This window comes from Streptopelia decaocto (genome assembly GCF_964273445.1).
Source record: "Streptopelia decaocto genome assembly, chromosome: 5".
Taxonomy (NCBI): domain Eukaryota; kingdom Metazoa; phylum Chordata; class Aves; order Columbiformes; family Columbidae; genus Streptopelia; species Streptopelia decaocto.
In genome coordinates, this window is record NC_138659.1 from 3,842,322 (window position 1) to 3,870,032 (window position 27,711).

Sequence of the window (27,711 nt, forward strand, 5' to 3'; positions counted from 1 at the left end):
TTCGTACACGGCACGGGCGCCGCCATCTTGCCCTACGTCCGCCCCATTGGGCGCCGCCATCTTGCCTTGTCAGCGGGCGGGGTTTCCCGTAAACCCGCGAGTAGCGACCCCGCCGGAGTCGGGGTTCGGCCGCTGCCCGCCGTGCCCGGTGCGCGATGCGTGCGGGCGGGGAGGCGCCGCACCAGGTGCTGGGCCGGCTGCGGTTCCTGCTGCAGTGCAGCGAGTGCTTCCGCCGCGCCCAGGCGCTGCCCGCCGCGCTCTGCTACGTGCCGCGGGAGGTGCAGTACAAGATCTGCAAGGACCCCGCCGCCGGCAGCGCCGCCGCCCGCAGCCTGCTCAGCGTGTGGGACAGCCCGGGGCCGGCGCGGGGCGGCAAGCGGGCGGCCCGCGCCACCATCGAGGTGCGGAAGGGCGGCTGCCTCCGCGCCACCGGCGAGGAGTACTGCAACGGCGCCGGGCTCTGGGTCAAGCTCAGCAAGGTAACGGCGCGGGGAGGCCGCGGCGGCCTGCGCTGCCCGGGCAGGGCCCCGGGCCGCCCGCTGAGCGAGCCGTGTCCCGCAGGAGCAGCTGGAGGAGTACCGGAGCGGCTGCGAGCTGGAGGAGGGCTGGGTGCTGGTCTGCAAACACGCCGACGGCGGGGACCGGCTGGTGCCGGTGGAGTCCACGGAGCGGATCCAGCGGCAGCAGCAGCTCTTTGGGGTGGACTATAAACCCGTCATCAGGTGCGGGGCCACCGCTCGCTCCCCCCAGGTCGCCCTCCCCGGCTCCCCCCTGCACGGCAGGGAGCAGGGGGTTCCCACACCCATTCACCGCGGCCCTTCACCCTGCCTGGGCTTCTGCTGCGCTGACCCCCAGCCCGCTTGGCCACTTCTTCCGTGTCAGCGGGGCAGTGGGGACACCAGGTGTGGAGTTACCTGGGTTTCATTTGGTCACTGCGCTCATCATCTGCCCAGTGGGGTGTGGGCTGGAAGAAGCAGAACGGGAAGGGTGGTGGATGATGCTGGAGGTGGTGGAGGATGGAGGACAGTGGGGCTTTAAACCTTAATCTTCCCCTTCCTTGACCACCATCTCCTTTTCCTGTGATTTTCTCACTCTCCCCTTCCCTGGGTTGTTTCAGATGGGAGCAGGTGGTGGATCTGACATACTCCCTGCGCCTCGGAGCGAAGCCCAAACCCCTGGAGCAGGATGAGGCTGCAGTAGAGAAGCTTCGGTACGTGCTGTTCCCCAACTTCTGCTGTGGTTGGGTGCGAGCCACTGCCTCTCCTGGGCTGCTCAGACAGCCGTCTCCTGTACACTGGGGGGAGGAGTGGGGTGACAGGCAGCGAGGATCAGCTCTGCTCAGTGCAGACTTGGCCTAGGTAAGCCTGCAGAAAGCAGGAAACAGAGCAAGACCAAGGCAAGCTGGGCATGGACCTGCCTTCCCTGACCTGTTAACCTGGCCTGTCCCTGACTCTCCAGACCCGTTAACCGTTTTCCCTTGATAGGTTTGTGCCCCCGACGTGGACTTATGAATGTGACGAAGACCTGGTGCATTTCCTGTATGATCACATTGGGAAGGAGGATGAGAACTTGGGCAGTGTCAAGCAGTATGTGGACAGCATCGATGTCTCATCCTACACGGTGGGTCTCATGGGGGGGATAAAGGGAGAAGGCTGGGCCAGCTTTGCTGTGCCATGGGACTGGGGAGTGTGGGTGGTGCTTGGTGTGATGCTCTGGGCTGGACTGTTTTTGAGGATGTGGGAGAGAAACCTGGTCTCAGGGGGGAGCATCATGCAGTGTATTGTGTAGTGTGGCCCCTGGAGCAGCTGCGGTCTGAGAAGCAAATGCTAATATTAGACACTAAGCTGATTTTAGGAAGGGTTGGGTATTCTGCACTGTGTGTATGACCTCAGAGCACCACAAAGGGTCAGCCCCAGGGTTCTGTGCACTCTGTATTCCCTAGGTCTACCCACAGCCCAGCAAAGGGAACGGGCCAGTTTGACGCCCTCTGGCTCTGTGATTCATTATGAGAGTAGCCACTAAGGGGAAGTTAGTCCTACCCTCATCTGATTTTCCCGTCATTCACTGCCCTCTTGCAGGAGGACTTCAATGTGTCATGCTTGACCGACAGCCACGCCGACACGTACTGGGAGAGTGACGGGTCCCAGGGCCAGCACTGGGTGCGGCTCAACATGAAGAAAGGCACCATTGTCAAGTGAGTGTCACCTCTCTGCTGTGCGCTGGTTCACAGGTGGGGTGGGCCCTGCAGCCCCCACTCTCTGCATGAGTCCATTGTGGCCCAAATTTGCCCAGCCCTCCTTGCCCCTTGGCCCTTGCTCTGGCTCTGGGCTTGAAGGGGTCTTAGCCAGCATCATCACAGATACCTGGGGGTCCCAGCAGTGTCTGCGTATGCTTGATACAAGCGTGGCCAGGCTGTGAGGGGGAGCAGCAGTGCGTGTTCAGATGCAGAGCTACTTTCTCCTTATTCCATACTTCCTTTTGCAGGAAGCTCCTGCTGACAGTGGATACCACTGATGAGAACTTCATGCCCAAGCGGGTCGCCGTGTACGGGGGTGAGGGGGACAATCTGAAGAAGCTGAACGATGTCAGCATTGATGAGTGAGTGGATGGAGGTGGGGAGGGCAGTAGGGCTTAAAGACCCCAGGGCCTAGGGACAGGCATTTTCCATCTCTGAGCTGTGGGTTCACTCTGCCTACAATAGTAGATAGCACAACCATCAGGGCTCTCCTGGTGTGATTTTGGCACCCATCAGAAGCAGGTCGCCCAGACCTGAGGCACCAGCAGGTTCAGGCATTCAGCATGGGCTACATTCTAGGCAAGTGGGTCTGGCTTCTTGCTGTAGTTCTGAAGGATGCAGACCCTCTTCCCTTAAAAGTGGCCAAGTGATTTTTGGCAGGGTGGGCAAGGGAACAGTTCTGCAGCCATTGTCTGTCCTGTTTTTGTAGGAGCTACATTGGGGATGTGTGCGTCCTTGAGGACATGACAACACACCTGCCTGTCATCGAGATCCGGATTGTGGAATGCAGAGGTAGGGCTGGGTGTTATGGCCACGTCCGTAATGCACCTGGAAGATACTGTACAAGAAGAGTTTGTTCCCATGGATTGTACTTGATCCTGCGGGCTGTTTTCAGACAATATGGGAACCTCCAGGGTGATGGAGGTGCTCAGAGTCTCTACTTTCATCCCATTTTTTTCAACTTTCAACTGTTTGGGGTTTTTTTTTCTCTTATAAATCTCCTGCTTCTTCTTCCCAGTGGAATTTCTGGCTCTCGGTGCCCAGCCCCAGAGTTGGTGGAGCTGGTCACATTCCTAATGCTTTCACTTGCAGACTTACCACACTGGAAGGCTTGCTTTCTCATGGTCCTAGCATATCATTTCTGGTCTCCCTTGACAGATGATGGGATTGACGTTCGCCTCCGAGGCATCAAAATCAAATCCTCCCGGCAGAGGGACCTGGGGCTTAGTGCTGACATGTTCCAGCTGCCCAATTTAGTGCGCTACCCTCGCCTAGAAGGGACAGACCCTGACCTGCTGTATCGACGGGCCGTGCTTATTCAAAGGTACTGTGTGGAGGTGGGGACAGACAGTGGGGTGGCATTGCCTGCAGGGATTGGTGTCATCTCCAGCATGAGTGTGGCTGGAAGCTGTAAAGCTGTGTGAGTCCTCTCAAGACAGGCATCCCTGACCCTGGAGAAAATAGCAGAGTCATTTGGGAGCAAAGTGGGCTCTCTGGGGTAGCTACCCAGCACTTTAACAGGAATCTTCCAGCTCAAGTTCCGAGTGTTTTGTGTGCTGCAAGTGCAGCACATCTGTGTGGGGCAGGTGCATGCAGAGTCCATTGCGAGGGGTGGGTGGTCACAACAGTGCCCATGGAGTGGGAATTAAGTACCAAAGACCCTGTGATGTAAAAGACCACCCGGGGTTGGGTTTGGATCAGTTGCTGCTTTTCTGCTCGTGTCCAGGGGTGCCTGGTCTGGAATATGCTCATGCAGATCCCTGTCCCTCCTGTGTTGCAATACCTTCTCCTTTGGGATTTAGGTTCATCAAGATCCTGGACAGTGTCTTGCATCACTTGGTGCCAGCCTGGGACCACACTGTGGGCACGTTCAGCAAACTGAAGGTGAGCAATTCCCTCTGTGTCTTGTGGGGCCTCAGTCTGACAGAGCGATTGCACTTGGGCTGTGGCAGAGGAGGCAGTCAGTGCTCGTTACCTTTAAAGCAGCTCAAGGAAAATACCTGGCTGAACTCAGGTCCTTAAAGCTGTGAAAGGCGATATTGTTTGGAGACTGGTTTCCTGCTAAAACACTGATGTGGAAACATGTAACTATGGGGTAGCAAGTAAAATCACACCAAAGCACTTCACCTTGAAAAGGACTTGGACCATGGCAGCCCTGGGCATGTGAGCTGGACACACATCCCCTCTGAGTTCTCTGCCGAGGACACCCTGTTCCTGCACTTGCTGCCAGCAGTTTTGAAGCTGGCTGTGTCCAAACAGCGAGGCTTTTACCAGTAACTTCTTTCTGGCTTTAAGAAGCTTCTGATTTTCATCTTTCGCATAAGACCGAGCTTGTTCTTCCAGTTTGATTTCCTTACATCCTCTCCTGAAATGTGCTGGGCATTGCTGGGCTAGACGCATTCTGTGTTTCCAGGCCTGGTGTTGAATAGCACTGTAATTCCTGTGCCAGCTCAGCATAAGACCCAAAGATTCTTGTTTGTTTAGAAGAGCTTAGTTTGATTACAAATAGAAGGAATAGCAAGACCAATGTTCTGGTGAGAGCGAAGGAGAGTCCAAGTAATGCTGGAGTGTGCGCATCGGATGATGGTTGATGGAGAGCACGTTTGGCTCAGTATCTTGCTTAAACCAGAAAGTGAAGTCTTTCAGAGGCAGTGGATCAGGCAGAGCAAATATTGTTGAGACTGCGTGCGGATGGCAGTGGCCTTGGGAAGGCGGGAGACCTGGCAGTGCAGTGGCTTCAGTAGGAAGTAGGTGACATGTTTTGGACACTAGGCACTTCTGATGTTTCGAACATACCTGTTGGCAGCACATCAAGCAGTTCTTGCTGCTGTCCAAGAGGCGCACAGCTCTCATTACCCAGTGTCTGAAGGACTCGGAGACCAGCAAGCCCAACTTCATCCCGCGACTCTATATTAACCGGCGCCTGGCTATGGAGCACCGAGACAACCCTGCCCTGGACCCCAGCTGCAAGAATGCTGTCTTCACCCAGGTACTGTCCCTTCTGGAAGGGTCCCTGCTGGTTCTGCGATACCCCACTCCCCCAGAGCAAAATTAACCACATAGAGGTGGGTGGAAGGGACAACATGGAGCTGGAGATACCTGAGTCCTCAAGGCCTCTTTGCGTGACTCATAGGCTCTACAGTTACATGTGCTGATGATCCCATATCCAGGAATAACATCTAGGAGGGATTTGGGATCTCTGAGTTGAACTCTCTGCTCTATCCTGGATGTTCTCTGTGGCATGTTGCTAATGCAGAGCATAACAATCTCATTACACTAAAGGGCAGCAAAGAGTTATTGTGTGACAATAATAATGCAGCTGCATATAGTCCTGTATTGTGGTTTTACAGCAATGCTGATCTTGTTATCATTCTCCCCCCGTCTCCAAAAGATCTCTTGCTCTGTGTGTGCACAAACAGCCTAGACTGCTGTGAGGTTTGATATGTGTTCAGTGTACCTTTGAGGTCAGAAAGCTCCATAGTGGCTAACACTGTAATTTATGTTCCCTTTCCGAAAGCTAAGGGCTCCTAGACCATTTAGAGATCATCTTTAGTCAGTCTTTAAAGGTTTGAGGCAAAACAGATTTCTTCCATTTTCCTGCCTTTACCTGGCACTGGTTCCCCTGCAGAAGGAAAACCAGCCTTGATCTTCTTTGGTTGTTGCAGGTGTATGAAGGCCTGAAACCCTCAGAAAAGTTCGAAAAGTCTCTAGATTACAGGTAAGCAGTGTCTGAGGGAGGGAGGGGATAATGCAGCCCTGGGAGCTGTGTCCTCTGTCACAGCAGAGTGTTTGTGAAGCCTGTGTGTGTCCTCTGCTCTGGAGAGGGTTTACTGGGGCAGGAGCCAGCTCAGCTTTGGGACTGGGGCCTGTTCCCCAAGGTGTCACCTTCCTACTGAGGATGCAGCTGTCTCTGGAGATTGAGATCTTGTCCCCTCCTAAGTCCAGGCTGGTCCACCCTGGTCCCCTGGTGTCCCTGCTGTGCCTGCTGCCTCCCCAGCATCTCCCTGGCTTTGAGCAGTTCCTCAGGCAGTGCCTGGTTCTCCGCAGGTGGCCGTTGCGCTATGACCAGTGGTGGGAGTGCAAATTCATCGCAGAGGGCATCATCGACCAAGGTAGGGGCTGTGTGAGGCAAGGGCTGCTCTGGAGCAGAGCTGGGGGTTGATGGGATGACTGTTGCTACAGGGGCTCTCGTTTACTCCCAGTGTTACTGCCTGTGGAGGAGATAGGGAAGGCAGGTTGCCTTGTCCTACTACCCATGGCCATGTCCTGGGTAAGGGGTACTACTTACTGGGATGGGGACCAGACCTTCATGAGTTGCTAACAGGAGCTTTGACAGTGCAAATGCTCCCTCTGACTCTGCTGCAGGCCAGGCAGGGATGTTACTTCTCCCGTCTTTATTTCCTTGGGTGCCATAAGGCTCTGAGAGGAGCCTTCTGCTCGGCCCTGGGCCAGGTTGGGCCGGAATTCCCCATCTTTGCTTCATAATTCTAAGGATCGGCACACAGGGAGTTCACATCACTAAAAACGCTTTTCTTTTGGGGTTGCAGGTGGCGGTTTTCGGGACAGCCTGGCGGACATGTCAGAGGAGCTGTGTCCCAGCTCGGCCGACACCCCTGTGCCTCTGCCCTTCTTTGTGCGCACGTCGAACCAGGTGCTGTGTGTTGAGGTGTTTGAGGAAGATGTTGCTGTGCCTCGCAGTGCAGTGCTATCCCTGTCCCCCTGCATGCCAGGGACGTCCCTAGTGTCACTAGTCCAAAGCTTTTCCTCACGTAGGGTTGGGTGGATTGCTTTGTGGCATCTCGTTTTAGGATATGCTGACAAATGCCTGAAAATGTGCCTCTCACTAGGAATATTGCCAAGGAGTATGGGGGGTTTATCCCACTTTTGTTGTGAGAAGTGCCCAGAGGCACTGCAGGAACTGAGTTTGTGGTGCTTCATGCTGTGCTGAGATCATGACTTGGAGTTTTGCCTCACAGGGTAATGGTACTGGAGAAGCCAGGGACATGTACGTCCCCAATCCCTCCTGTAAAGACTTCCCGAAGTACGAGTGGATCGGGCAGATCATGGGAGCAGCTCTGAGGGGCAAAGAGTTTCTGGTGAGCTTTCAACCCCATCCCTGCATGGAGGTTTGCCTCAAAGGGAATTGTTAGACCCCTTCTGCAGCCTGTCTAACAGGAGCATGGGAGGGCTCTGTGATCACACACTGGGACAAATGTGTTTGGCAGGATTTGGGGCTGAGGGTTTAGGAGAGCTTACAGCCTGCGTTTTGAGAGATACTGCTGGGAACTTGGGAGAGGGCGTCTGGTCTCTGCTGAGCTATGATGGGCTGCATGTGGACAGGGGGAGCAGGGAAGCTCCTTTGTGTCTGCACTCTTGAGCCCTATCTTCATCTTAGGGGATGTCTTCTTTTGCGCAGGCTCAGCAAAATCTCTGTTCTCCTTCAGGTCCTGGATCTTCCTGGTTTCGTATGGAAACAATTAACAGGGGAGGAGGTCAGCTGGAGCAAAGACTTCCCTGCTGTGGACTCCGTGCTGGTGAGAGGGACTGGGAGGCTGTGCCTGTCCTATTCCTTGTGGCACTCAGCAAGGTGGTGATTTGTGTCCCTGTCCTCATTTGTACTTGCTTCCTCCTGTGATGTGTCAAAGAAACACACACAAAAAGGACACTCTTAGCATTTAATGCATCCTGTAGCTAATATAGGGATGCAGCTATGCTGACTAGTGCTTCAAGCATGCAATGCCCTGAGGTCTGATAAACAGCTTTGCAGGGCAGCATATCCCATGCTGTGCTGCTGTTGCAGTCACTCCAGCCCTTGTCTGGGAAGGGAAGACATGGGGGCTTGAGCACACCACTGCCCACTGGGTATCTCTCTAACAAGTTGGGGTCTGGGGCAGGTGAAGCTACTGGACATGATGGAAGTCATGGACAAAGACACCTTTGAGTTCAAATTTGGGAATGAGCTGACCTACACGACGGTGCTGAGCGACCAGCGCGTGGTGGAGCTGATCCCCAATGGCAGCAACACTGTGGTGCGCTATGAGGACCGCAAGGAGTTCATCCGCCTGGTGCAGAAGGCTCGGCTGGAGGAGAGCAAGGAGCAGGTAATGCTGTCCTGTAGCATCAGTGGTCATTGAGTTCACAGAGATGTACCCCCCCCAGTCTGTTTCTGGTAAAATGCATTGTGGTCAGCGTTTCTGTGTTTATTACTGCAACAGTAGGCAGTCCTTTTTGATGAAGTCCTGGAGCCCATGGAGTTGCTGAGAAGCAAAGTGGCTTGTAGCAACATGGGAAGCATGGGGGTTTATTCCCAGCTCTGACGTCGGCTTCCTGTGTGAACTGGGGTGCATCGTTGTGGGATCCTGTTCCCCACTTTGGGTTCCTTGGAGCATTTGTTGAGCAGCCACATGGCTTGTGTCCAGTCCATAGGCTCAACCACGGCTCAAGGAAATGGACACAACATGCTACTTCTGTGCCTTGTCTCCTTTTCAGATCATGGCCATGCAGGGTGGGCTGCTGAAGGTGGTGCCCCAAGCTGTTCTTGACCTCCTCACCTGGCAGGAGCTGGAAAAAAAAGTCTGCGGAGACCCTGAAGTCACAGTTGATGCTCTGAAGAAGCTCAGTAAGTGAAGGGCTCTACTGAAAACTCTCCCTGGAAAACAAGATGACTGTCTTCTCTCCGTGCTGGGACAAGGAGAGGTGTGGGAGGCACATATTGGCCTTTATTTCAGTTAGAATGTGGACCTGTATACTTCTTGCCTTTAGCTGGGTGCTTATTTGGGCAGGGGTGCCCCTTGTCTCCCTATCTGGCCTCAGAATAGAGGCTGGGGCATCCCTAGGCTGCCAGTATCTGAGCCTCTATGGAGCTGAGATGTGGATCTGGATATAAACTCCTTTTCTGTGTCCTTTCCGCCAGCCCGGTTTGAGGACTTTGAGCCATTGGACACCCGTGTTCAGTACTTCTGGGAAGCGCTCAACAACTTCACAAATGGTGAGTGATTTGCTCCGTCTCTGCATATTCTGTGCCATGACAGCCCCTGCATGCTGGCTGGGAACTGGGAGGGTGAAACCACCCTCGTTGCTGCCTGGGGAACAGATGGGAGCTGAAGAAGCAAGAAGGTGTGCCAAAGGAGCTGCTCGCTAGTGCTGGGGATACCTGGAAGTGTCTGTACTGCATCTTGCATCTCTTTAGGGCCTGCTGATGTCTTTGCTTTTCCTTCACAGAGGATCGCAGCCGCTTTCTCAGATTTGTCACTGGCAGAAGTCGCCTTCCAGCACGAATCTACATCTATCCAGACAAGATGGGGTGAGTCCATTCTTCTGCAGCTTGCAAGGCAGACAGATCGCACACCAAAGGAATGTGTGGTCTGGTCTCCCCTGCCTCGCTGGTTCTGACCACTTTGTCACCTTCTCCCCAAGCTCTGAGACAACAGATGCTTTGCCAGAGTCATCTACCTGCTCCAGCACCCTCTTCTTGCCCAACTATGCCACGTAAGTTTTGGTGCTTCCTTGCATCTCGGGGACTCTTATGTCTCTTCTTAACCTTGGTGCTGACCCATAGGGCCCCATCGTTTTGCCACATGTACGTGCCCCTAGCTGTACCTTGTGTCTGCTGTGATCCTCTCTGTGAGCAGCTGTTGAAGCATAACATCCATCTCAGAAAGCATCTTGTCCTCTCGGCTGACAAATGCAGCAATGGCAACTTCTCCTTGTCTTTTTTTCCCCCTTTCTCCTGCCATTCCTAGAGCCAAGATTTGTGAAGAGAAGTTGCGTTATGCCGCCTATAACTGCGTGGCCATTGACACAGATATGAGCCCGTGGGAAGAGTGATGTTGCAGCCTGACCGAGCAGCATGGACAATCATTTGACAAAACCGTGCAGCGGGAGGAGTTCCTGTGTCCCCCCCCGGATGTGTATATATAATAAACATACAGGTGTGAAGCCTGGCTCCCAGGAGTGGTCACCAGCACCTCTTTGGACATAGAGGTTTGGGTCTTGGGGAGGGTGGGAGCTAGCTTGGAGTGTAAATGTGATTACAGTAATGAAACGCTGGCTCAGCCCAAAAATATCAGAAAGGTCTGGTAGGCTTTTGTAATGAGTTTCTTTTCCATGTGTCTCTGTTGCAGCTCCACAACGCACTCTCACTTCTCCCAGGCTGTGCTCTAATCCAAACAGAAGTGCAATAGGGCTACAAAGCTGCATGGCAGGTTACAGCATGGGACAGAACTGTGAGCTGCTGCTGACACCACAGGGATGCTCAGAGAGTCTGTGTGTCCTAGCTGGAGTGTCCTGACCCCATTCTCTTGCCCTGTTTCTGCTCTCATCTGAGGTCATGGAAATGAGATCTTTAATTTAGCCTTAAAAAGAAGCGGGGTAGTCTGCTGGCAGGTGCTGCAGGGGTGGCCTCTGGCCACCAGGTGTCACGGCAGACCTGCACAGCAGGACTGCGGGTGCTGTCAGGACAGTGCTTCCATGCTTTTACATCTCACAAAATCACAGTTCCTGTGACCACCCGTGTTTCCCTGCACCCCTTGCACAGCAGGGTCTGCTGGGGGAGCTGCCCCCCAACAGGAGGTGGGAACTGTCTGCTTTCCTCCTGTTCTGAAACCTTCCAGTTCTGCATCTGGCATGCTGGTGGCCTAGCAGCTGTTCTCCCAGGCTCTTTGAGCCTTGTTTTTTTTTTTTTTTTTTCCCCCTAAAAGCCAGTATTACAGCTAATCTGTTATAGTTCTCATGGAGATGCACAAACAGGGCCAAGCTTGTGCCCCAGACCGGGGGGGTTAGAGCAGTAGCAGGCACGGCAGCACCAGGCTTTGCTCCCCGTTGCTGTGGGGAGGGAGGTGTCTCTGGTAGACAGGGAAAGCCTTTGCCTCAGGGCACTGGAGAGACTGTGGGTACCAAGGGTTGAAGCTCCTTGAGCACATGGACACACAGTGTGTGAGTGAGAAGCGGGCAATGAAAGCTTTACAGCTTCAAGACCATTGGAACTGTTCCTTGATCTTCCCAGCCCTGGGCAGGATCAGTCATTGCTGACGACTGTGAGCAACCAGATGTCAGTGTGCTTTACACCCCCAGCTCCATCTTCAGCCCGTGTGGTCTGTTGGACCACCACTGCTAAGAGCCACTGTATTGGGCTTCACTGGAGTGGAGCTAATGCTGCGAGTTAAGATTTATCTTCTCTTAACGCTTCATGCCTTTTTCTCCTCTGTTGAAGGAGTCTGTCATCCAGAAACGGCCTCCAGTTGTAAATGAAGTCCTTCCCTTCACCAGTTTCCTTTGAAACTGCTGTATTCTCAGACTTGCTGAGGGGGGTTGTACTAAAAGGGATGTAGGACCAGGAGAGAGCATCTGCTACCATCTCCAGCATCATGGTGAGTGGAAGGAGTATAGGGTGAGCAGGGAAGCTGTTTCTGGCAGCCCTTCTCTGCAGCAAAGCCTTTCATGATCAGCTTGGTGGGTGTGAAGTCCCATCTGCCGGAGGAGGTTTTTTGTAAATCCTGGAGTTATCTCAGAATTGAGCTCTGCTGCAGTGTTATACCGGGTGTAGAGACCTGTGAAAGCCCTGCCAGTTGCAGGAAGAGTCCATTGCTGCAGTGAGGTCTCGGCTGAGATCACGGGCAGAGGGTCTGGACAAAGGTGGCTGCTGAGCAAGGAACGCCAAGATAACCCACAGATCATGCTGTTGAGTTTGCTGTGCAAAGGTGAGCCGGGAACAGAGAGCTGGTAACTTGCCTGGATCTCTCTGCTCAGTGCTCTGTCTCATCTGTGGTGTTTTAAAGCCAATCGCAAACTGAATTTCTGCTGTGACAGCCCAGCAAATTGTGGAAAAGTTCGGCCTGGATCAGCGCTGGCTGGTCTCAGGGGCACAAATTAGGTATTATTCCAGTGCTGGGTCACGTTCTTTCTCCTCTGATCTCTGAAGCTGTGGGTAGGAGCTGTCTTCTACTGTGCTTGACAAGACACAAGCCCAGTGTCCCTGCCCAGCACTCCTGCTGCACATAATCCCGGGGCAAAGGAGCGCTCCTGGGCACTGGGAACCAGAGGCTGCATGTCCCCACCCTGGCAACCAGTTTCAAGTCAGTTAAGGCTGATTTTCAAGCCAGTGTCGTTCTGGGGAGGGTGCTGGTGTCTCTGTGCTGCTGAGGAGAGGAACCATCTGTGTGTGCCAGAGCTGCAGCTTTACAGGGTGGGTAGGGAAGAGCTGGGGGAGTATTGCCGTGATGGTTCTGTGTAACCACGCGCTCTCTCCTGACTTCAGCTTGCTGAATTGTCATAGAATAGCTTCAGGTGATTGATAAAGCATGTGTAGTGTAGCTGTTCTTGTTCTTTCCAGAAATTCTGTATCATGAAGTAAAGATGATGACAGAAGATGGGAAGAATAAAATAGAAAACAGCGAGGAACATCTGAAAAAACAGCATGTTATTTAACTAACCGATAAAGAAAAAAGTTCAAGTGCACGTGCTCTTATAAAAGTGCCACAAGCATTAAAAAATTGGGTGGAACAACTGTGTTGGCCAACTTCAAATAAAGATTTTGTTATTTCACTAATATGGCAAGCTATAAATAGTTTGACAGGATCTGTCTGTCCCTACCTCAGATAGGATCTGAAATAAAGTGACCGAACTAACTACTCTTGGCCTTCCTGCTGCTTTGTCTTGTCTGGCTGTGGTTCCTGCATCCTTCTGTTGGTTAACAGTGGGGGAGACGTGTTGTGAGAGGGAACTGGAGGTGACACAGAAATTGGCCCTGTGATACCCTTTGCACATAAAGCACTGTCATGAAAGTTGCTCACAGTATTAACTGGCTCAAACCTTTGCAGCAGCTCTGCAATCAGTTTTATAGGGTGACTTGTATTTCTCTCACACCGTGGTTCAGGGCACTTTGCTCCCGGCGAGGCCGGTGTCCCCTCCCTGTGGTGAGGCATGGGCACGCCTGGTTGGTAGATAACGCTGCTGGGGTGACAGCTGTCAGACCTCACTTTGCGCTGTGCCTTTGCAGGCAGGGATGGAGCTGGACTCTGACCTGCCAGGAGGAATGTGGGGACCTTTGAGCTCTGCCAGCCTGCTTGTTTTCCTGCTTTCTTAAATGCAGCTCTTAGCGCCCAACATGGAGAAATTCAGGTAGCGTGGGGTGGAGCTGAGTTGCTCTCTGCCACCGCCTTGCCATGGTATGTGACAGGCAGGTATGATGTGGGGTGACACTGCCAGTATTCTGGGGTGTCATGGCCTCACTCCAGCTGCCAGGATGCCATGGCTGGCTGGGATAAAGCTGCTGTTGGGCAGGGAAGCCTGTCATCCTCCCTCGTCGGTGCTCAGAGCCTCCCCATCCACTGCAAGCCTGCCTGGGGCAGGAATACATCGCCCAGTGAACCAGGAGCTGGCTTTCACCCTAGCAGGATGCCCACTCCCCTCTTCTCCCTAGCCTTGCCGAAGGTGTAGCCCTGTGTCCTGTAGCCCCTGCAGGGACCCCCCCCTTGCTGCAGGCAGGGACAAGGACAATTGAGGCCAGGAGGGAGCAGAGTCCTAAGCTGCAGGGTGAGGGGATGCAGGTGAACCGGGTCAGATACTGATGGGAACCGGGGTGGGTATAACAGATTCGCATCTTGGCCAAGGAAGGTGATGGCAGCACCGCACCCGCGCAGAGCGACACCTGCCCGAGGAGGAAGCGGCAGCCCGGGAGCTGGGGCAGCTCCGGAGGGCCGGGCCGGGCGGGGCGCGGCCGGAGGCGGGTGCGGTGGCACCGCTGGAGGCGAACGGGCACCGCGGACACACCGCGGCGGGCACCGCCGGGGGTGCGCACCGGGAGCGCAGCGCCGGGACAGCCCGGGGCGCAGCGGAGCGGCACTGCCGGGGCGGCGCGGAGCCGGTGCCCGGTGCGCGATGCGTGCGGGCGGGGAGGCGCCGCACCAGGTGCTGGGCCGGCTGCGGTTCCTGCTGCAGTGCAGCGAGTGCTTCCGCCGCGCCCAGGCGCTGCCCGCCGCGCTCTGCTACGTGCCGCGGGAGGTGCAGTACAAGATCTGCAAGGACCCCGCCGCCGGCAGCGCCGCCGCCCGCAGCCTGCTCAGCGTGTGGGACAGCCCGGGGCCGGCGCGGGGCGGCAAGCGGGCGGCCCGCGCCACCATCGAGGTGCGGAAGGGCGGCTGCCTCCGCGCCACCGGCGAGGAGTACTGCAACGGCGCCGGGCTCTGGGTCAAGCTCAGCAAGGTAACGGCGGGATGTGGCTCCTCCGCGCAGCCGGGAACCGCGCGGGGATGGCGGGTCCCGGCGGCGGTGGTAAAGCGGGATGTGCTTTCAGGAGCAGCTGGAGGCGTACACGAGCTGCCATGACCTGGCTGAGGGCTGGATCCTGGCACAGAGGTTTGGAGAGGGAGGAGACAAGTTGGTCCCGGTTGAGTCCATGGAGAAGATCCAGTGGCAGCACCAGACACTCGGGGTTGATTATAAACCTGCAGTCAGGTAAAGCCCCAGCCCGCTGCACCCCAGACAGGGACTGGGCTGTGGGCACTGGAGATGCCTGTGTTTGGAACTTACAGAAAACATGTGACCCGACCATCCCAAATCCCTTGGGTACATCCAGCACCGTCCCCCTCACTCCCTCAGTGCAGGTGGGACACATCCCTGCCGAGCCACCTGCAGGCAGGGGGCTGCCCCCTCCTAGGCTAATCCTGCTTGCTTGTGACAACATCTGTGGAGGGTAAAGATGATGCCAAGGAGTTTCTAATGCAATTGTATCTGGGCTGAGTGATGTCACAGAGGTAATGCAGTGATGAGAGAGCTCATATTTGATTTTCATGATGGAAGGCCATGCGCAGGGCTGGATTCCCATGCTCTGCCCCAGCCTACACCCAGGTGCAGAGACGGTCTCATCCCTCCTGCAGCTGTTTCTGCAGCTCCTGAGTGCCATCCTTGGTCCCTACTGCTGCTGCCTTCACTCCAGGCTAAGGCAGTAATGGTTGAGCATGCCGAGCACTGACCCATATTTTTCCTTATGTGACTCCTCCACCGGTGCTGCTCCAGCTGGGAACAAGTGGTGGACCTGACATACTCCCTACGCCTGGGAGAGAAGCGCAGACTCGTAGAGCAGGATGAGGCTGCGATGCAGAAGTTACGGTATGAATGTGTCTCCTAGAGCAGTACTGCAGCACCCTGACGGGCAGATGGACAAGGCCTGGACCTGCCTGTGTGGTCAGGGTTGGCTTCAAGGTCAGGAGTGGGTAGAATGGGTGACATAAGGTGCCTTTTACACTAACACCATTTGATGCTGCTCAAGCAAAGATGGCCTTTGCTCTGTGGAGCACTGGAGCAACCACATGGTGCTATTTCTGCTGGGCTGGGGTGGCCATAAACACCCATTGTTGTGGTGGTGAGATACAGCTGAACCATTAGCCTGCAGCAGGGACAGCTGCCTGGTGCCATCCCAATGTGGTGACCATGAGATGCAGTGGCTGATCTGAGCTGGGGCACCCGCACAGTACTGGTGGGCAGGTTTGGGGTGCAGCTTGGTGTCCCTGTCCTGTTAACATGGACCCCTCCTGCAGGTCCGTGCCCCTGGGCTGGAGCTATGAGCACGACATGGAGCTGGGGCGGTTCCTGTATGATCACAGTGAGAAGAAGCTGCAGTGTGAGGACTGCATCAAGGACCACCTCATCAGCGTCGAGGTCTCCTCACAGGTGGTGCGTAGTGGGGATCTTCCGTGGCTTAAAATCAGCATGAGACACCTGAGCATCGTTGCAGCTGCAGGGAGGAGCAGCCAGCAGTGGCTGTCTGAGGGGCAGGGGACGGTGATGACATTTCACTGCTCTAGCAGGGGTCTGGGGCCACCCCTGGCGGGAACCACCATCCACCTGCAGCCCAGTGAACTGAGGGACTGGCCCGGTCCTGACCTCCTCTGGTGCCGTGGGACCCATCTTGGGGGTGGCCATGGTGTGCCCAAGGATGCTTAGCTCCCTCCCTCCACTCACTGCACTTTTGCAGGAGGAATGCAGTGCAGCCCATCTGACCGACAACCAGCCAGACACCTGCTGGCAGAGCCATGGCCTTCCAGGGCAGCACTGGGTGCGGCTCAACATGAAGAAAGGCACCATCATCAAGTGAGACCTTGGGGTGTCCCCTCCCATCGGCAGCTGTGCCAAGGACAGGCAGGGTGTGGGGCAAAGCACCATCTTCCTCTTGAAAGCAGCTTTTTCTGGGCTGTAGCTGAGGGCTTGGGTCACGGTGTGGGACAGCTGCTGCCAGATGTACCCCTACGAGGGTGTAGCCCTGCCCTCAGCCATAGGACATCTCCAGGGGCATCTCCATGCCCAGGCAGCTCAGAAAGGGAAGACAACTGTCTGGTTTAACCTCAGCTTGCAACTAGGACCATGCAGCTACTTGCTCATTCCTGTGCCCAAGTGGGATGGGGAAGAAAATTAGAAAGGAAAAAAAAAACCCAACACTTATGGGTCAAGATGAGAACAGTTTAATAGACAGCAAAGGAAGAGGAAAAAAGAGAAATAATATACAGAATATACAAGAGAATGTAGAGAATATACAGAACAAGCAATGAACAATGCAATTAATTGCTCACTGCTCATGACACTGATGGCCCATTTGTTCCCAGCCGGTAGTATTTGCCCCTTGGCCAATTCCAGTTTATATACTGAGTGTGGGGTCATGGTAAGGGATACCCCTTTGGCCAGCTTGGGTCAGCTGTCCTGGTTTTCCTGCCTCCCAGCTTCTTGTGCACCTGGTAGACCATGGGAAGCTGAAAAGTCCTTGACTACCTAACAACAACCAAAACATCACTGTATTATCAGCATTCTTCACACAATAAATCCAAACCACAGCTACTAGAAAGAAAATTATCTCAGCTGAGAGCAGGACAAAAAGGCTCTTCTCGTCCCCAGGAAGCTGTGGCTGATGCTGGATACGCAGTTGACCTCCTTCATGCCCAGGCAGGTTGCTGTGTATGGCGGGGCACCAAACAGGCTGGAGCACCTGAGAACCGTCCTTATTAGTGAGTGAGTAACGAGTGAGGAGCAGCCTGGGTCCGGCTTGAGTCAAACAGACAAGTTCTCTCTGCATCCTGACAGATGCTGAGGAAAGGGCTGGGGTCAGTCTTGAGTGACTCAGTGGTGACAGTGGCTTCCCACGGGTCACTGGATGCAGGTTATGTCTGTCCCTGCAGGTATGGTGGCCCCTGCCTCCACATGCCAGCCAGGCACCTTCATCTCCACTTCTGCTCCTCACCTGTGCTGCGGCAGCTGGACTTCCTCCTGCCTGGTGACTTTTGGGGTCTTTCATCCTCCTCCTCCTCCTCCTCGGCTCTAGGAGCACACATTGCTGCTGTCTCCCTTCTGAGCATCTCTGCTGCACTGTAGCTGAGAAGTCCTGGGGTGCTTCAGCTCCGTGTCTTCGCTCTGGCTCTGCAGCATCCTTTTCAAGACAGGCAGCTGTTTACAGAGGGGTGCCAAGATCTCCTCCTCCTTCCCCAATACTTGCCTGTTTGCATTTTTTTTTTTTGGCTGAGCAGTGAGATTCGTCTTTAAAGCAGCACCTGCAAGACCGCTGAGGCCATTTTCCTGGGGGCAGGAGCCAACTCCTCTCTGCATCTGGGCAGTCGCAGTGGTTTTTCTCCGTAGGTCTTCGGTGTCACCTTGCCAAAGGCTTTGGAAATACAAGTGAATCACTTACCAAATCATCCCTACAAATCTCTAAAAATCTCTACAAATTCCTGTTTCTTTCAAAACACATCAACCTTGTGTGGCCAGCTCGGCTTGAAGGATGGTTCTGCCAGTGCAAGGTGTGCCGGGACCCACCAGGAACAGTGCTGTGCTTTTGGCCATCTTGCTTTTCTGTTCTGCTTTGAATTTATGTTCTTTTCTGTCTCTTTGGATGTGGCTTCCACCTGTTTCAGGGACGTCTCTGTGCTTCTGGCAGCCTCTCCTCTCTGCTTGGTCCCCTCCTGCCACAGTCCTGGTGAGGTGGGGGGGCTTTCGCCACAGGTCATGGCTGGGGGGCCGTAGTGGCCTGCACCTCGGTGGCTATCTCACCGGCATCTGTGCCTCACGGCTCTGCCATCTCCCTCCATGCTGTGTGCAGGAACAGATTCGATGATGTCTGCATCCTCCGTGACGTGACTATTCACCTCCCGGTGCTGGAGATCCGCATCCTGAAGTGCCAAGGTGAGCCGGTGCTGAGGGACCGGGACTGCCAGCTCAGCCCTAAAGCTGGAGCTGTTACCAGCACCTGTGGCTTTTCCTGATGCACTGGCTGCTTTTTGGGGTCTGTTGGAAGAAAAGCTGTCAAATGAGCCTGGTTCAAACATGATCTGTTTAGCTTGGAGAAAAGGAGGCCGAGGGGAGACCTTATTGCTGTCTACAGCTACCTGAAAGGAGGTTGTAGCATGGAGGGTGTTGGTCTCTTCTCCCAACAAGCAATAGGACAAGAGGAAATTGGCCTCACCTTGTGCCAGGTGAGGTTTAGATTGGATATTAGGAACATTTTTTTCCACAAAAGGTTGTCAGGCATTGGAACGGGCTGCTCAGGGAAGTGGTTGAGTCACCATCCTGGAGGGGTTTAAAAGATGTATAAATGAGATTCTTAGGGATGTGGTTTAGTGCTAGAGTTAGGTTAGTGGTTGGACTTGATGGTCTTGAGGATGTCTTCCAACCAAAATGATTCTGTGATTCTATGATTACGTTTGGGTTGCTGCAAGCACTGGGTGCTCCTTGTCCCCCAGTTGCAGCATGTGAGCTGTGCCAACCACACAGCAGCCACCATGCACGCAGCATCTCTGTCCTTTCTTGGCAGAGCAAGGGTACAACGTCCGCCTGCGAGGGATTAAAATCAAGTCCTTCTGGGAGTGGGACCTGATCCTCAATGCCGACATGTTCCAGCCAGCCCGGCTGGTGCGCTACCCGCTCCTGGAAGGGGTGGATGCCGACGTGTTGTACTGGCGGGCTGTGGTCATTCAGAGGTACAGAACAGGAGTGGCACTGTCCCTGCAGCAAGCCCTGGGAAGTACCGTGCCCTGGCCTCTAGCAGGGGGTTGCACGTGTCTTGCCTGAAGTCTGCCAGCGCTTCTCCTGTGCACGGCAGGGACTTGGGCTTGCTGCTCCCCATCCGAACATGGCTGCTTCCAATGTCTGGGGAGCATGGGGAAAGAGTGACCTGCATGATGTGGAGTTCCCCACTGCTTGCAGCCCTGGGCTGGGGTCAGCACTGGCTGCACAGAGAGACCCTGTGCGGCAATTCAGCCGCAGTGCTGCGGCGTGGGCTGGGCTGCCCTTGTTTGCAGCTTTTCCTTGGGGGTAACAAAATAAAGAGCTCGGTCAGAGGGTGCTGGTTGGGTGCTCCCCTTAGTGTGCAGGTGTCTCTCCATGGCCTGGAGGAGACCCATGAGCAGGGAACATGGTGCCCAGGCTCGATGTGTGCCTGGGGCTGTCTGCAGTGAAATGCTATGAATGTATTGAGTTTTGCATGTCCATCAACCCCCTTGCATCCTCACTCTGCTCCTCTCCTTTCTCCAGGTTTGTCCAGCTCCTGGACAGTGTCCTGTGTTACGTGATCCCCTTCCCTGAGGAGAGCTTCAGCACCTTCAATGCATTCAGGGTGAGTGGTTGCCAGTACAGATGGGATGGTGTCAGTAGGAGCATCTTGTCACAGGCTAGGCTGGTTATCCCAGGGCATGTGGCATGTTCCCTTTGAACTGATGGGGACAGACCAGGGCTCATGCTGAGAGCTGCCGAGCTTGGGCATTGCCAGAGAGCTGGAGGAGCTGAGCATCCCCTTTGATGCCGGGGGCTGTGCTTGGGGAAGGGGAAACTGGGCACATGGTGGCAGGATCAGGCCTCTGATCATGCCTGCTTATCCCTTGCTAGAGCATGAAGCCATTCCTGCTGCTGTCCAAGCAGAGTCCAGCCCTCATTGCCCACTGTCTCGAGTCCTCGGAGACCAACCCCCCTAACGCCCCTCCGAACCTGCGCATCAACCGGCACCTGGCGCGGGAGCACCGCGCCAACCCCGCGCTGGACCCCAGCTGCAGGAACACCGTGTTCACCCAGGTACGGCCACACCGTACCCACGCCGGGTACCTGCCAAGGCAGCATCACTTGCCCCTGCTGTGTCTTATCCCCTTTCTGCTCTGCTCCTCTCCAGCTGTACGAAGGCCTCAGATCTTCCAAGAACAATCAGCTCCTGGACTACAGGTAGGTCTTTAGCATCACATTTGTGGGGTGTCACCTCCCTGGAGTGGGTTGCCAGGGCATGCCAGGTGCTGCTGGGTCTCTTGGAGGAAGGATGTATATGGGGCTATCGCTTCCTTGCAGGTGGCCCCTGAGCTACAACCAGTGGTGGGTGTGTGATTTTGTCACCGAGGGGATCACGGACAATGGTGAGAGCTCTCCCCTTCTGCCCCAGGCTTCTCCCCTGGGCTTTCTTGTGTTGGGGTGCAGCTCAGTGGGCTGCCTGCTGCAGTGGGGTGCAGATGCTGTCCCAGCTGCTCTGTGGGAGGCAGTCCTGCTCTGCACACTTGGGGTGATCTCTGCATCTCTTCTGTGCCCCCAGCACTGCTCCTACCCCACAGAGTGGCTTGGCTGGATCCTGCAGCTCAGCATCTGACCCCAGACATGTCGGGTATTAACCAGCCTCTGCCACCATTGCAGGCGGTGGTTTTCGGGACAGCCTGTCAGACATATCGGAGGAGCTGTGTCCCAGCTTGGACAATGTCCCTGTGCCCCTGCCCTTCTTCGTGCGCACATCCAACCAGGTTTGGCACCCCACTGTGTGCCTGTCACAGCTCTAGGGGGGCATACAGCAGAGCCTGGGGGCTTTTTGGGTGTTAGTCCTATCTTAACGCTTGCAGGGCTATTGGCTGGGAAGGCTGTGCTTGTACCTGGGTGGTGAAGGTCTTCTGGAGGGATGTAAAGGATGGGAGAGGCAGGTCGAAGGGTGATGGGGAGGAAGGCTGCATGGAGTGACCACCTGTGGCCATGGGTCCTAAGCCTCTGTCCTGCAGGGTAACAGCAGCAGTGACACCAGGGGCATGTATGTCCCCAACCCCTCCTGCAAGGACTTCCCCAAATACGAGTGGATCGGGCAGCTGATGGGAGCAGCCCTGAGGAGCAAGGAGCTTCTGGTGAGCTTGGCAGAGCCTTCCTGGCCAGTCATGGGGCTCAGCGGGAGCCACTGTGTGTCAGGCAGAGAAGCTGCTCTTGGGTGAAGGAGAGGTACGGGGTGGACATGCATCTCCGCTCCCTTCGGCAGGTCCTGTCTCTGCCAGCGTTGGTGTGGAAGCAGCTGGCAGGGGAGGAGGTCACCTGGAGCAAGGACTTTGCTGCTGTGGACTCAGAGCTGGTGAGCGTGGCCAGGGGCTGGCAGGGCTGTGCCGTGCTCTCCCGTGGCTGCTCCAGCTCCGCCGTGATGGCTTTTGCCTGTTGGGTTTACAGGTGAAGCTGCTGGAGCTACTGGAGGGGTCGGACAGGGAAGCCTTTGAGTTCATGTTCGGCAGAGAACTGACCTACACAACGGTGCTGAGCGACCAGCGCACAGTGGAGCTGATCCCCAATGGCAGCAGCACTGTGGTGCGCTACGAGGACCGCAAGGAGTTTATCCGCCTGGTGCAGAGGGCTCGGCTGGAGGAGAGCAAGGAGCAGGTAACTGCGCTGCTTCCAAGGGGACTCGGCTCCTGTGGCAAGTCCTCCTAGTATCTGTGGCATTGGTGGCTGCAAAAACGTGTCCCAAATACCAGCTCCAGCTAGGCCGTTCCTCCATGCATCCTCTGCCCAGGATGTCCATGAGCCCTAGGGATCCCCTTTAGGGTCCTGCAGTCCCTGTCCTCAGTTCCCTGGCTGGTTGCCCTGCGCTCAGACCCACCGCAGTGATGTGGGACCCCTGCTGTCCCCTGCCCAGATTGCAGCCATACGTGCTGGGCTGCTCCAAGTGGTGCCGCAGATTGTACTAGACCTGCTCACCTGGCAGCAGCTGGAGAAGAAGATCTGTGGGAACCCCGAGATCACAGTGGCCGAACTGCGGAAGTTCAGTAAGTGCCGGGACCAGCCCAAAGCTGCCCCCAGCCCCCGGCATGGGCAGGAGGCGCCCTTGATGATGCTCATTCTGCGCATACATTCTGCCCCATACTGAGTCCTGGTTGTGGGGTGCCCAGGAGCCTGGGGGTGCATGAGCCAGAGGGACCCTGGATAGGGATGCTTTAGGTTCAGCTGCAAACCCCACTGGTCCCCACTCTGGTCTCTCTGGTCCTCAGCCTCTGTGGGCAGAGGTGAGTGGGCACCCTGCAAACCAGGACCCCCATTTCTCCACCCACCTTTGTGCAGGGTGCTGGCCCTTCTAGGGGTTCTGAGCATTTGCAAGAGTTCATGGAGAGTAGAGGGTCTCCTCCTCTCCTGCCTCAGCTCTGAGCTCTCACAGAAGGGCAGGAGGGATGTGTCCCATGTTAATTTGCTTTGCTGGGAAGTTCTAAGCTTTTGTGTGTTCCTCATTGCAGTCACGTTTGAGGACTTTCCCTCCAATGACACCCGTGTCCAGACCTTCTTGGAGGCACTCAACAACTTCACCAGTGGTGAGCAACCCCAAGCCTTTCCCTACTCTTCATGTGCAGTGGGGTGGGCCAGGGCACAGGGTACCCACTGCCCTGCACCCCGGTGATGTTCACCAGTGCTTCCCTGGGATTCAGCTGGGGTCATCCTCCCTGACCCTTCCTGGGTTACTGAGAGCATCCCTTAGCTTTGCCCTGTGCTCCCAGGCTGCTTCTGCAAGGGCAGACCTTGCCATGACAGCAGTGACTGGGATGGTCTTGTCCCTGTCCCTGAGCCCTGTCCTTCCCCTCAGAGGATCTCAGCTGCTTCCTCAAGTTCGTCACTGGCCGGAGCCGCCTCCCGGTTCAGATCACCATCTTCCCTGAAAGGACAAAGTGAGTCCGTCCTGCCCGGGCTGGGGTCCCTGTGTGGTGCCGGGGTCTGACTCTCTCTCCTTTTTCCCAAGCTCGGACGCATTGGACCTGATGCCACAGGCCTCCACATGCTCCTGCGCCTTCTTCTTGCCCAACTATTCCTCGTGAGTTGAGCTGGGGATGGGACAGGGATGTTCCCCCTTCGCTGGGGCCACCCTCGGGGTCCCCTCCCAGTCTCCCCAGGTCCTGCCCCAGGGGACATCCAGGTGGGCATGGGGAGGGAATGGTGTAGCTCTCGGTGCCCATCACACCTGTGACCCAGTGTCCCCCCACCAGGGCCAAAGTCTGCGAGGACCTGCTGCGGTTCGCCGTGTACAACTGTGTGTCCATCGACACCGACAAGGACCCCTGGGATGAATGAGACCCCCAGGTGCCTCGTGCCACGGGAGCTGCCCACCCCAGGGAACCTGGATTCAATAAACCTGCAGGGCCAGATCCTGCCATCCTACCCCAGGTTCTGTTTGTGTCTGTGCTTCTCAAGGGCTGGGACTGGAGCATATGTGGCTAGTGCTGCAGCTGGGCGGGCCAGCATGGAGCTCTCTGCTGGGTGCCGCGGCAGCATGGGGTGCTGCAGCGTGGCAAGCAGGGCATGCACACAGGGACTGTGGGTGCTGTGCCCTCCGTGGACGTGCTGTGCATGGGGAACATGGCTGCAAACTGCCCCCCCCGCCATGCACCCCGCAAACTGCCCCCAATGCACCCCAGAGCCTGCACTCTGCTCCCCGCACCCCGCCTGCAGCGCCCCGGCACCCCCTGCCTGCAGCGCCTCCTCCGGCCGCCTGGGGGCGCTGTGCCGCCGAGCCCCTCCCGCGGCCGGACAGGGACCCATGACTCGGCGCTCTGCAGCCCGGGATCCTTCCCTCGGCGTTCCTCTCGCTGCACTGGCGGGAGGAGCCGGTCGCAGCGAGGCGAAGAGGGGAATCGAGCGTATCGGCGCTCTGCCGCCGCGGCCCGCGATCGACCCACTCGGTTCTCCGTGCGCATGCGTGCTGCGCGCCGGCGCCGCCATTGCCGTCCTGTCAGTGAGGCGCTGGGAGCCGGTGGCCGCCAGAGCGGAGGTAACGGCGAGGCGGGGGAGCCGGCGCCTCCCCACGGGCTGTGCGGGGCGCGGGGGAGGCGGGGAGCGACGCACGCCTCTGAGAAGCGCTGGCAGCTGAAGTTGGGCGAAGCTGAGCTGAGCCGGTCTTAGCCCGGCTCGGCTCGGCCTGGCCCGGGCCTGCCCGGTTCTGCCGTGGTTGAGTGAGGCCTTGCCCCTGTGCTCCCTCTGCAGCATGGAGTTCCAGGCCGTGGTGATGGCAGCGGGAGGAGGTTCCCGTATGACGGACCTGACCTCCAGCATCCCGAAGCCGCTGCTCCCGGTGGGTAACCGGCCCCTGCTCTGGTACCCGCTGAACCTCCTGGAACGCGCCGGCTTCGAAGGTGAGGCCCGGCGGTGTCCCGGGGCGGGAGCGGGGGCGACACGCTCATCCTGGCCTCTGCGGGCTTCCCGTGGTCACCTTCATCCCTCCCGTTTGTCGCCCCATCTTGTTCTAATGCCTTGTCGCAGGTGCCCTGTTGATGGGGGTGGATGCCGTCGCAGGAGATCTCTGCACTGGACCTGTGGCTGTTTGCCCGTGTCACATCTTGTCCTTAACTCTAGTCTGTGGTGCCAGCGACCCCTTCCACCTCTTCTCCCCTCATCAGTGCTTTTCCCAACTTTGGTGTCTTTCCCATTGTTGTTAACGGGGAGTCCCTCATTCATTTGTTTCTCTGAATCATTAATGAGAGCAGTGTGAGAAGCGTGTCGTGTCTCTTGGGGTATCTCTTGGTTTGTTGTTTCAGGCTGGCCTGAAGTTTGGGGTTACTTGCTCTGTCTGAGGCATGTAGGCCTTGTCATCGCAGGGTGGAGCCAGGTGCTGGGTTTTGGACAGAACAGGGTGGGGGAAGTGGCAGACCTGTAGTGCTCACCTGTGGGCCTTGTTTCATGGGAGGGCTAAAGTGGTATTTAGTACATGGTGAGGTTCTTTAGTATTTTCTGGGATTAGGTTTTTGTTTACCTTTTGAGTGGTGAACCAAACTTTTCCATAGTGTTCCACCTGCTACTTACAAAGCTTTTTTTCTGACACCTTTCTTGGCTCTGTTTTTTCATATTTGTATTTGTCCTTTGTCTGTCTTCTTCTCTGTTTTTCTTTCTCCTGTGTGATTATTCTATACTGCATCTTAAGAATATGGCCTTTTTCCTGACTACTTATTTTTTCTGTAGAGATGTAGAGATCAGCTCATGGTTATCCATGTCAACCTCTTGCTGTTTCAGTGTGAAGGAACAAAAGAAAGAGCAAACTTATGACTTTGCCTTTATTTTGTTTAATGAAGAAATCCTTAAGAACTTTTTTTCCCTTGGAATTGCTTTTTGCCTGTTGTTAGCTGAAGTCTGCTTTCTGAATGTCTACTTTCTTTGACTGTTCTCCCATCTTTTTTTGCTAGGATCATGCTTTTATTCTGTGATGTGGATATAGGTGTAGCTAAAAGCTTGTCTATGACCAGTCTTGTGCATTGTTTGGCTCTTTATAATTATTCAGAAATAATAATTTCCACTTTATGCTCTTGACCACTAGTAGATGGTGTTATGGTCAGATCTTTATAATTTCTCACACGCAGCTCTTCAGCTCATCTGCCCCCTATGAAAATTTGGATGTACAGGGTTATATATGCAACTTTAGTAAGGAAGCTGCCACTTTCCTGTACCCCTCTCTTGCTTCTGCCCCCTGATCAATCTGTATGTTTCTGTGTTAATACTTCAGCAGCATGAATTCTCTTCCTGGATCCTAATTGTAAGTATTACATGAGGCTTTAGTTCCTTATACTTACTCATATGAGTAAATAGGTGTTCCACAGTCTGACTCACTGCGTCCCTTCTGTTCCAACTGCAAATGCTTCATCTCTACTAATAAATGTTAGGAGACGTTTGGCCAGCTCACCAGGTTTATGCTGAAGTGTGGGCTTATGACTTCCACCTGACACCACTTCCTTCTCCATTGGTCACTTTCCCCAATTTAAGATGTGCTTTGAATCTCTTTCTCTAGTTTCTTCAACTTGTTTTGAATCCAAGTTTGCATCCAGTATGGGAGTGGGAGGGGAGCCCTCCCATATCTCTGGTACCAAACTGCTACATGATTCTCTTGTTTACATTTCCTTCCTCTTTTTTTGGGATGAGTTCAGTTTTGATTTATACAGGTTTATTATTAGCATGTTTTCATCTTACCACAGGAGCTTCCTAGGCTGAGGGCTGTGTTATTTCCCACACTTCTCTGTTAAAATTGCACGTGGTGAACAATGTTACGGTGTTGGGTTTTTTTTGCAGGGTGAGATATTTTAATTTCAGGGTTTGACTCCTGCTTTTCCTTCCAGTTCTTGTGGCCAGGGCAAAAGGTTTCATGCTGTTTTGTTTTCTCAGTCTTGTCTTTGCAGACCTTCTGTTCTCACATTGTTAATTTTGGAAAATATGCTTTCATGCCACTGATGACTTTCTAAATAAAAAGTGAATGTATTGTGTTTGTGATTAAGATGGTGTATTTTTTTGCATAATTTCATCCCACTTTCCTTTGTCCTAGAGGTCATTGTGATTACAAGGAAGGAAATCCAAAAGATGTTAAACTTGGACACAAAAATGAAGCTGGATTTTGTGTGCATCAGTGACAACATGGACATGGGTACAGCAGATTCACTGAGGCATATTCACCAGAAAATTAAGGTATTACTGTCTTTTATTGGAAGACATTTTTTGATTATTTTTTTTTTTTTCCCTGTGATTTAAGACCTGTCCCATGTAATGATATTGTGGGTAACTGAATGTCCTGATCTTCAGAAGAGTTGAATTTTGGAAAGGTCATCTCATGGGGAAACTCAAATGAAGACTCTAGATAGCTAGGACTGACAGCTAGAAAGGCTGGAGGAGATCCAGGCTGGGCACTGGCTGCTTGTTAGTCGGTGTTAGCTTTCTGGCAGATTAATTACAAGGTTGTGTTTGTTCGTACAATTTTTGGTACAATGTGCGATAGCTGTTGTCCACCCGGTGCTGAGGGAAGTAGTTCTGCACAAATGTTCATTGTCATCCTTGCTTAGGCAATGCACTGATACGTAAGGAAGCTTGTGTTTGGTTCTTGGCCCTGCCACGGGCTCGCCTGCACCGTTAGGCAAGTGACTTGCTCTGTGCTTCAGTTTTATGCTTTTCCTGTGCTTTTGCTGACTTGGTCATGTGGTAAGCTCTTCGATAAACAGTGCCCAACTGCGATAAAGGGGGCTGCTATTCTAATAAAAATGCCAGTTTATAGAATTTTAATTTCCAGCTGCACAATTAAAACACTCCCATGTAAGGCAGAAATGCTACTTGGAGCTCTTACCATGATCTGGGATGGAATTTTTGTTTTGTTGTTGTCTTACACTGAATTCTTATGTGTTCCCTGTCTGTTTAGGCCATCTTAGCCAAATTGGCTGTTTAAATAAAGGTTACAACAGAACATCAATGGACCATTTAAGTCCTGAGGTGTCTTT

The 27,711-nt window shown here is 54.6% G+C and overlaps 3 protein-coding genes across 3 annotated transcripts in view; all 3 read left to right on the forward strand.

The window, feature by feature from the left end:
• The first annotated feature begins 49 nt into the window (after nucleotides 1-49).
• HECTD3 (HECT domain E3 ubiquitin protein ligase 3) lies at nucleotides 50-10,174 on the forward strand. The gene is made up of 21 exons (XM_082053878.1): nucleotides 50-479; nucleotides 562-722; nucleotides 1,118-1,210; nucleotides 1,485-1,620; nucleotides 2,079-2,194; nucleotides 2,485-2,598; nucleotides 2,946-3,028; nucleotides 3,395-3,560; nucleotides 4,039-4,120; nucleotides 5,043-5,225; nucleotides 5,902-5,954; nucleotides 6,284-6,348; nucleotides 6,784-6,887; nucleotides 7,213-7,332; nucleotides 7,681-7,770; nucleotides 8,131-8,337; nucleotides 8,726-8,855; nucleotides 9,150-9,224; nucleotides 9,458-9,539; nucleotides 9,653-9,724; nucleotides 9,979-10,174. The coding sequence occupies exons 1-21, from the start codon at nucleotides 156-158 to the stop codon at nucleotides 10,061-10,063; spliced, it is 2,541 nt and encodes an 846-aa protein (XP_081910004.1). The 5' UTR covers nucleotides 50-155; the 3' UTR covers nucleotides 10,064-10,174.
• Nucleotides 10,175-14,105: 3,931 nt separating this feature from the next.
• On the forward strand, nucleotides 14,106-23,581 carry LOC309440036 (E3 ubiquitin-protein ligase HECTD3-like). The gene is made up of 21 exons (XM_082053336.1): nucleotides 14,106-14,437; nucleotides 14,529-14,689; nucleotides 15,251-15,343; nucleotides 15,772-15,907; nucleotides 16,209-16,324; nucleotides 17,120-17,233; nucleotides 18,315-18,397; nucleotides 19,026-19,191; nucleotides 19,745-19,826; nucleotides 20,096-20,278; nucleotides 20,373-20,422; nucleotides 20,543-20,607; nucleotides 20,879-20,982; nucleotides 21,232-21,351; nucleotides 21,480-21,569; nucleotides 21,662-21,868; nucleotides 22,125-22,254; nucleotides 22,717-22,791; nucleotides 23,061-23,142; nucleotides 23,214-23,285; nucleotides 23,458-23,581. Exons 1-21 carry the CDS (start codon nucleotides 14,114-14,116, stop codon nucleotides 23,540-23,542), a joined length of 2,538 nt encoding a protein of 845 aa, XP_081909462.1. The 5' UTR covers nucleotides 14,106-14,113; the 3' UTR covers nucleotides 23,543-23,581.
• A 502-nt stretch (nucleotides 23,582-24,083) lies between these two features.
• The window catches only part of EIF2B3 (eukaryotic translation initiation factor 2B subunit gamma), a 97,442-nt gene continuing 93,814 nt past the window's right edge, over nucleotides 24,084-27,711 (forward strand). Inside the window, exons 1-3 of the mRNA XM_082052665.1 lie at nucleotides 24,084-24,239; nucleotides 24,452-24,600; nucleotides 26,772-26,911. Coding sequence (XP_081908791.1) covers nucleotides 24,453-24,600; nucleotides 26,772-26,911 — 288 coding nt within the window. The 5' untranslated portion in view covers nucleotides 24,084-24,239; nucleotide 24,452. The remainder of the gene's footprint in view (nucleotides 24,240-24,451; nucleotides 24,601-26,771; nucleotides 26,912-27,711) is intronic.

Excerpts from the sequence above, each read along its gene's own strand:
- HECTD3 (XM_082053878.1), top strand. The coding sequence starts at position 156 with ATGCGTGCGGGCGGGGAGGCGCCGCACCAGGTGCTGGGCCGGCTGCGG. Across the intron at positions 6,349-6,783 it reads AGAGGGCATCATCGACCAAG|GTGGCGGTTTTCGGGACAGC; the intron begins GTAGGGGCTGTG and ends TTGGGGTTGCAG. Across the intron at positions 7,771-8,130 it reads CTGCTGTGGACTCCGTGCTG|GTGAAGCTACTGGACATGAT; the intron begins GTGAGAGGGACT and ends GGTCTGGGGCAG.
- LOC309440036 (XM_082053336.1), top strand. The coding sequence starts at position 14,114 with ATGCGTGCGGGCGGGGAGGCGCCGCACCAGGTGCTGGGCCGGCTGCGG. Across the intron at positions 18,398-19,025 it reads CCGCATCCTGAAGTGCCAAG|AGCAAGGGTACAACGTCCGC; the intron begins GTGAGCCGGTGC and ends CTTTCTTGGCAG. Across the intron at positions 19,192-19,744 it reads CGGGCTGTGGTCATTCAGAG|GTTTGTCCAGCTCCTGGACA; the intron begins GTACAGAACAGG and ends TCCTTTCTCCAG.